The sequence below is a fragment of the Anolis sagrei genome, chromosome 9, assembly GCF_037176765.1.
Source record: "Anolis sagrei isolate rAnoSag1 chromosome 9, rAnoSag1.mat, whole genome shotgun sequence".
Lineage (NCBI taxonomy): Eukaryota > Metazoa > Chordata > Lepidosauria > Squamata > Dactyloidae > Anolis > Anolis sagrei.
This window is the reverse complement of record NC_090029.1, coordinates 34,075,179-34,084,060: the sequence shown is the minus strand read 5'-3', so window position 1 is coordinate 34,084,060 and position 8,882 is coordinate 34,075,179. Positions and strand designations below refer to the sequence as shown.

General features: G+C 45.6%; 1 protein-coding gene across 1 annotated transcript; it reads left to right on the top strand.

Moving 5' to 3' along the window:
* The first annotated feature begins 6,935 nt into the window (after positions 1-6,935).
* Positions 6,936-7,751, top strand: LOC137097625 (uncharacterized). Its single transcript, XM_067471477.1, has one exon. It carries the CDS (start codon positions 6,936-6,938, stop codon positions 7,749-7,751), a length of 816 nt encoding a protein of 271 aa, XP_067327578.1.
* Positions 7,752-8,882: the final 1,131 nt, after the last annotated feature.

The following is an 8,882-nucleotide window of genomic DNA, read 5'->3' as shown; positions in this document are numbered from 1 at the left end:
AAGTCAACTTGACAGCACTTCACAGCCAGAGCAAGGAGATCAAGGGATGCACTCCTGATGTATTTATTTACAGTATTTATATTCCGTCCTTCTCACCCTGTTTGCCATGTATATGGACATTGTAATCCGCCCTGAGTCTCCTGCAGAGTGAGAAGGTATGGAATATAAAAACTGTAAATAAACAAATTTAGTTCAATTGCTCAAACCTATTGCAATAGCAAACATAGCTTGGGTCAAAATAAGCTCTGCAGGTGGAAGAGCAGAGATTGAAAGCATGCAATTTGAGGCAAAAGCAAACTGCTATGTAATAATAATAACAACAACAACAACAACAACAACAACAACAATAAACTTTGTATTGTTGAAGGCTTTCATGGCCAGAATCACTAGGTTGTTATAGGTTTTATCGGGCTATATGGCCATGGCCTAGAAGCATTCTCTCCTGACGTTTCACCTGCATCTATGGCAAGCATCCTCAGAGGTAGTGAGGTCTTTTGGAACTTTATTTATACCCCATCACCATCTCCCCGATGGGGACCCGGAGCGGCGTACATGGGGCCAAGCTTGAACAACATATTACATCAAAATAAAACCAAAACATAAACAACAAGCAACATCATCAAAATTACATGAAAGAAAAAAACATATGAATACAATAACAAAATAACATTACAATAAACAAAAACCACAATCGCAGTAACAGTGGGCGGGCCACATGTACAGGATAAAATGTTAAAAACTCTAATGAGATAAAAATAGGAGCAAGTTATTTGCAGGGAGCTCATAAAGACACACAGGGTTGTGAAACTAAACTTCCGTTTGGGGGGGGGGGGCATGTACTCCAGTGACAGAAGCGTTGAGGAGAGCAATAGTGTCATGTTGTGCACCTCCTCGCCAAAGGCGCAGCGGAAGAGTCAGGTTTTAAGGTTCTTTTTAAATGTTTCTAGTGTAGGGGCTTTCCTAATCTCTCCAGGTAATTAGTTCCAGAGTCAGGGAGCCACAGAGAAGAAGGCTCTCTCCCTTGTGCCCACAAGTCGAGCCTGTGAGATTGGCAGGGGCGAAAGGAGGCCCTCCCCCGAAGATCGAAGGGCCCGGGTTAGTTCATGAAGAGAGATACGGTCACAAAGGCAGGCGGGTCCCAAACTGTTTAGGGCTTTGTAGGTGATAACCTGCACCTTGAATTGGGCCCGGAAAATAAACGGCAGCCAATGGAGCTCCTTAAACAGGCGGGTTGACCACTCCCTGTAAATCGCCCCAGTTATTAATCTGGCTGCTGAGCGTTGGACAAGTTGTAGTTTCTGGGCCGTCTTCAAGGGTAGCCCCACGTAGAGTGCATTGCAGTAATCCAGTCTAGAGGTAACTAAGGTGTGGACCACCGTGGTCAAGTCAGACTTCACGAGATATGGTCCTAGGTGTATGTATGATTCTGAAAGCTGGACTATGAAATATGGTGCTAGAGAGGAGTCTTTGGAATATGATGAACTGACAAATCATTTCTTAGGGTCACCATAAGTAAAAGTCAGCTTGACAGCACTTCACAGCCAGAGCAAGGAGATCGAGGGAGGCACTCCTGATGTGTTTATTTACAGTATTTATATTCCTTCCTCAGCAGATCACAGAACACATATATAGCAAACATTTAATGCAGATTATACAATGACAAGACAGTCAACAGATAGACAGACAGACAGACAGACAGATAGATAGGCATTCCCATCTTTCGGCATCTTTGGAGGCTGTGCTCGGTTCCAGCCACAGAGGGGTGCTGTCACTCCATCTCCTTGCCAAAGAGCTTCCTTTGTTGATAAACTTCCTCCTTTTTCCAATACCCTCACATGGACTGCAATGGACATGGGCACTGTGGATGCCCGACCAATCTTGATAGGTCACCGACAGTACAAAAGACAAAACCATAATCATCAAGGACCTGATGGCCCCGCTTTGTTCATCTCAAGATAGAGACAATGTGATTCAGAAAATTATGTATTCTTTTGTCTCATGGGTCATCCTGCCCACTGTCAGCCATTGGAGAGCAGATCCACTGAAAATAAAGTAAATGGAAAACCTTACGCAGAAAGAAAACAGAACTTGTTCTAATTCAGTTTTAGACTTTATTTTTAAATATTGGTTGGTTTTTGTGAGCAAGAAATCAGCAAAATCGCGTGGCGCTCATCACTGGCCTTGCAGCAGCAACATAGCATCATAGAATCATAGAATCAAAGAGTTGGAAGAGACCTCCTGGGCCATCCAGTCCAACCCCATTCTGCCAAGAAGCAGGAATATTGCATTCAAATCACCCCTGACAGATGGCCATCCAGCCTCTGTTTAAAAGCTTCCAAAGAAGGAGCCTCCACCACACTCCGGGGCAGAGAGTTCCACTGCTGAACGGCTCTCACAGTCAGGAAGTTCTTCCTCATGTTCAGATGGAATCTCCTCTCTTGTACTTTGAAGCCATTGTTCCATTGCGTCCTAGTCTCCAGGGAAGCAGAAAACAAGCTTGCTCCCTCCTCCTCCGTGTGGCTTCCTCTCACATATTTATACATGGCTATCATATCTCCTCTCAGCCTTCTCTTCTTCAGGCTAAACATGCCCAGCTCCTTAAGCCGCTCCTCATAGGGCTTGTTCTCCAGACCCTTGATCATTTGAGTCGCCCTCCTCTGGACACATTCCAGCTTGTCAATATCTCTCTTCAATTGTGGTGCCCAGAATTGGACACAATATTCCAGGTGTGATCTAACCAAGCCAGAATAGAGCATGGGTAACATGACTTCCCTGGATCTAGACACTAGACTCCTCTTGATGCAGGCCAAAATCCCATTGGCTTTTTTTGCCACCACATCACATTGTTGGCTCACGTTTAACTTGTTGTCCACAAGGACTCCAAGATCTTTTCCACACGTACTGCTCTCGAGCCAGGCATTGTCCCCCATTCTGTATCTTTGCATTTCATTTTTTCTGCCTAAGTGGAGTATCTTCCATTTGTCCCTGTTGAACTTCATTTTGTTAGTTTTGGCCAATCATCTCTCTAATCTGTCTAATCATTTGCTTTCACTTTGCCAGAGGTTTTCAAGAATCCCCAAATGGTTAGCCCCATGTTAAACTTCTTAGTGTGAAAACACAACTGTTATGAAAGCTGGAAAATGGAAGGCATAAATCAACAGAATGGAATGAATGCTTGCCCTCCTTTGCTCTCATCAAATCCACTTAAAGCTAACTTTGCCATTTATCTTTCATGAGATTTTCATTACCTCCTTAACTCACCAAGGACACAATGAAATCGTTAGCTTGATCGTTCATTTGTCTAATCTTCGGTTCTCTTAATAAGTTACCCAGGCTTTGGGGCTGAGCTATTTCCTCACCAGAGTTCATGATGAGTTTTATATCATAACGATGCCTTTTTTCCTGCATTCAAGCTAGAATAATTGAATAACTGCCATATCACCCAGTTCAATGCAGTTAATCAGCATTCTGAAACTGCGTATTAATTCATTTTAAATATATTGTTGTGTATATATTTCATTATATGGCTGTGTAGATCCAGCCCAAGTGAAGAAGTCTAATACTGTCCTCGTTCATCTCCTTCTCTGAAACCGTCAGAGGATATTTGCACATGATTCAACATCAATAGCCTGGAGGAAGTAGCCTTTGTGGCAACAAAAATTACTTTGTTGTTCATCCGTTCAGTCGTTTCCGACTCTTTGTGACCTCATGGATCAGCCCACGCCAGAGCTCCCTGCCGGCCGTCACCACCCCCAGCTCCTTCAGAGTCAAGCCAGTCATTTCAAGGATGCCATCCATCCATCTTGCCCTTGGTAGACTCCTCTTCCTTTTTTCTTCCATTTTCCCAGCATCATTGTCTTCTCTAAGCTTTCCTGTCTCCTCATGATGTGGCCTAAGTATTTCAACTTTGTATTGTCAAAGGCCTTCATGGCCGGAATCACTGGGTTGTTGTAGGATTTTTTGGGCTATATGGCCATGGTCTAGAGGCATTCTCTCCTAACGTTTCGCCAGGAGGAACCTTGCCATAGATGCAGGCGAAATGTCAGGAGAGAATGCCTCTAGACCATGGCCATATAGCCCAAAAAAACCCTACAACAACCCACTACTTCAACTTTGTCTCTAGTATCCTTCCCTCCAATGAGCTTTAGTCGGGCTTTATTCCCTGGAGGATGGACTGGTTGGATCTTCTCGCAGTCCAAGGCACTCTCAGCACTTTCCTCCAACACCACAGCTCAAAAACATCTCTCTTCCTTGGCTCAGCCTTCCCTGAGGTCCAGCTCTCACATCCGTAGGTGACTACAGGGAATACCATGGCTTTGACTAGGCAATGGATCTTTGTTGCCAGTGCAATGTTTCTACTCTTCACTCTTTTATTCAGATTGGACATTGCTCTCCTCCCAAGAAGGAAGCGTCTCCTGATTTCCTGGCTGCATTCTCCATCTGCAGTAATATTTGCACCTAGAAATACAAAGTCTGTCACTGCCTCCACGTTTTCTCCCTCTATTTCCCAGTTGTCAATCATTCTTGTTGCCAAAAATTACTACTGAAGCAGGATATTTTATGAGTTTGTGGGTTGATATGGAAGCCTCAAGGGAGCGCCCGGTGGCACAGTGGGTTAAAGCACTGAGCTGCTGAGTTTGTTGACCAAAAGATCGCAGGTTCGAATCCAACCTAGCAGTTCGAAAACATGCAAATGTGAGTACATAAATAGGTACCGCTCCAGTGGGAAGGCAACAGTGCTCCATGCAGTCATGCCGGCCACATGACCTTGGAGGTGTCTACGGACAACACCGGCTCTTTGGCTTAGAAATGGAGATGAGCACCAACTCCCAGAGTCGGACACGACTGGACTTCATGTCAGGGGAAAATCTTTACCTTTACTGGGTTGTTGTAGGTTTTTTTTCGGGCTATATGGCCATGTTCTAGAGGCATTCTCTCCTGACGTTTTGCCTGCATCTATGACAAGCATCCTCAGAGGTAGTGAGGTCTGTTGGAACTAGGAAAATGGGTTTATATATCTGTGGAATGACTGGGGTGGGACAAAAAACCTTTGTCTGCTGGAGCTAGGTGTGAATGTTTCAACTGACCACCTTGATTAGCATTTGATGGCTTGGCAGTTGTTTGGTGTGGCTTATTAGTGCCTGGGGCAATCTTTTGTTGAGAGGTGATTAGATGTCCCTGATTGTTTCCTCTCTGTTGTTTTGCTGTTGTAATTTTAGAGTTTTTTTTAATACTGGTAGCCAGATTTTGTTCATTTTCATGGTTTCTTCCTTTCTGTTGAAATTGTCCACATGCTTGTGGATTTCAACTCTCACAACCACCATGTCAGACTACACAGAAAAGCCATTGAAATCCACAAGAAGCATGTGGACAATTTCAACAGAAAGGAGGAAACCATGAAAATGAACAAAATCTGGCTACTAGTATTTAAAAAAAGTCTAAAATTGCAACAGCACAACAACAGAGAGGAAACAAACAAGGACATCTAATCACCTCTCAACAAAAGATTGCTCCAGGCACTGTCAGGCCATTATATGCTAATCAAGGTGGTCAGTTGAAACATTCAGGCGAAACGTCAGGAGAGAATGCCTCTAGAACATGGCCATATAGCCCGAAAAAACCTACAACAACCCAGTGATTCCGGCCATGAAAGCCTTCGATAATACTTTACCTTTACAATGGGATCCTCTTGCCATGTATTTCCTTTCTTGTGAGCCTGACCAGGTTTTTCAATTAACAAGTAGCACAGCAGGAGCATCAATAATAATTTGAAATACTGCAGTGGGAATATTGCATGTAACGTTTTGTTTTGTGTAATGTATGCACAATCTCTGTATGTACACATTTCCAAACCTATGACTTTTAAAAATGAATTAATACCTCTGATTAATTAATTTTGCTGGTTTAAGAGTAGCTGCTGCTTGTTCTTGAGAGGAGCGCAAGTATCATTAATTGCTGTGGATGTCCTCAGGGAATCCCAAACCAGTTGTATTTATTTTAAATCTTCCCTTGTCTGGAAAATGCATATGACAAAAAAGGGAAATGTGAGCTCTGTGTTTGGAATGTGTAATGCATTCTAATTAGCTCTGTTAATCGGACCAATTACCAGGGGCTATTGCAATACTGAAGGTTGCACTCAGGCTGGTCCTTTGCGATGCATCTGTCAAAATAATTATCAGCTTGCACTTCACACTCTTGGCACCTTCCTTTTGAGCTGAACAGTAACAGGCAGCCGGAGTTAGGTTCACAACAGATTAATTTACTCCACTTTGGAAGAGAAACGCAAGCAGGGCTTGAGCTGCGAGAACTTCCTTGTTGTCGAAGGTTTTCATGGCCGGAATCACTGGGTTGTTGTAGGTTTTTCTGGGTTATATGGCCATGTTCTAGAGGCATTTTCTCCTGACATTTTGCCTGCATTTATGGCAAGCATCCTCAGAGGTAGTGAGGTCTGTTGGAACTAGGAAAATGGGTTTATATATCTGTGGAATGACCACGGTGGGACAAAGGACTCTTGTCTGCTGGAGCTAGGTGTGAATGTTTCAACTGACCACCTTAATTAGCATTTGATGGCTTGGCAGTGCCTAGGGGAATCTTTTGTTGAGAGGTGATTAGATGTGCCTGATTGTTTACTCTCTGTTGTTTTGCTGTTGTAATTTTAGAGTTTTTTAATATTGGTAGCCAGATTGTCTTCATTTTCATGGTTTCCTCCTTTCCGTTGAAATTGTCCACATGCTTGTAGATTTCAATGGCTTCTCTGTGTAGTCTGACACAACCACCATGTCAAATCTGGCTACCAGTATTTAAAAAACTCAAAAATTACAACAGCACAACAACAGAGAGGAAACACGCCCCTACCCTCCTCCGCCCCGTATGCCAACCTTACCTCCTCCCCCTCCTTCTTCTCCCCCTGGCCACACCTCCATCCTCCCACGTACATGCCACGCCCACACCCTTCCACGTTCACGCCACACCCCCACCCTCCCATGTACACGCCACACCCCCACCCTTCCACGTTCACGCCACACCCCCACCCTTCCACGTTCACGCCACGCCCCCACCCTTCCACGTTCACGCCACACCCCCACCCTCCCATGTACACGCCACACCCCCACCCTTCCACGTTCACGCCACAATCCCACCCTTCCACGTTCACGCCACACCCCCACCCTTCCACGTTCACGCCACACCCCCACCCTTTCACGTTCACGCCACGCCCCCACCCTTCCACGTTCATGCCACACCCCCACCCTCCCATGTACACGCCACACCCCTACCCTCCCACGAACACGCCACACCCCTACCCTTCCACGTTCACGCCACACCCCCACCCTTCCACGTTCACGCCACACCCCCACCCTTCCACGTTCACGCCACGCCCCCACCCTTCCACATTCACGCCACGCCCCCACCCTTCCACGTTCACGCCACACCCCCACCCTTCCACGTTCACGCCACGCCCCCACCCTTCCACGTTCACGCCACACCCCCACCCTCCCACGTACACGCCACACCCCTACCCTCCCACGTACACGCCACACCCCCACCCTTCCACGTTCACGCCACGCCCCCACCCTCCCACGTACACGCCACGCCCCCCACCCTTCCATGTTCACGCCACCCCCCCACCCTTCCACGTTCACGCCACGCCCCACCCTTCCACATGCACGCCACGCCCCCACCCTTCCACGTACACGCCATGCCCCCACCTTTGCACGTACACACCACGCCCCCCTCCCCCGCCCCGCCCCTAAATGCCCATACGCCAACCTTACCTCCTCCCACCAGAGAAAGAGGAAGGATAATAAAAAGGGAGGAGGAAGGAAAGAGGAAGAGAAGGAAGGAGGAGAAAAGGAAAGAAAAAAGTGAAGGGAGGAAAGACGGAGCAAAGGAAGAAGAGAAAGAAGGAGAGAAAGAGGGAGGGAAGGAAAAAAATTAAGAGAAGGAAGGATGGGAGCAAAAAGCTAAGGAAGGAAGTACACAGGTAGAGAAGGAAGAAAGGAAAGAATAAAAGGAAATGAAGGAAGGAGTGAAAGAAGGAGAGAAAGAGGGAGAGAAGGTTGGCCACAGCAACGCGTGGCGGGTAAAGCTACTATCTATATAAATAAAAATGTAATGTTCGTTTTTGGGATTAACATAACCCAAAAACCACTGGATGAATTGACACCAAATTTGGACACATGACACCTAACAACCCAATGTATGTCCTTCACTCAAAAAAATTGATTTTGTCATTTGGGAGTTGTACTTGCTGGGATTTATAGTTCACCTACAATCAAAGCGCATTCTGAACTCCACCAACGATGGAATTGAACTAAACTTGGCACACAGTTCTCCCATGACCAACCGAAAATACTGGAAGGGTTTGGTGGGCAGTGTCCTTTGGTTTTGGAGTTGTAGTTCACCTACATCCAGAGATCACTGTGGACTCAAACAAGATGGGTCTGGACCTAATTCTACATGAAGACTCAATATGCCCAAATGTGAACACTGGAGGAGTTTGGGTAAAATAGAATCTTGACATTTGGGAGTTGTAATTGCTGGGATTTATAGTTCACCTACGATCACAGAGCATTCTGAACCCCACCAACGATAGAATTGGGCCAAACCTCCCACACAGAACCCCCATGTGGGCCACAGCAACGTGTGGCAGGGGACAGCTAGTATATAATAAAATATATAACAATCAATAATTATAAATAGTTAAAAACATTAAGACAATACCATTAAAATCTACTAAGAATTTCCAGTCTGGTAGCCGTTATCTAGCCGAATTCTGTGATTGGATACTCCATCAATTTATCCATAGTACATTTCCAAGCCTTTATCAACACTGTCATTGTCCGCATAACTACCCGAAGGCCTGGTCCCACATCCAAGTTTTT

Bases quoted from the DNA above. Each gene is read 5' to 3' on its own strand.
- LOC137097625 (XM_067471477.1), top strand. From the start codon at position 6,936: ATGCCACGCCCACACCCTTCCACGTTCACGCCACACCCCCACCCTCCC.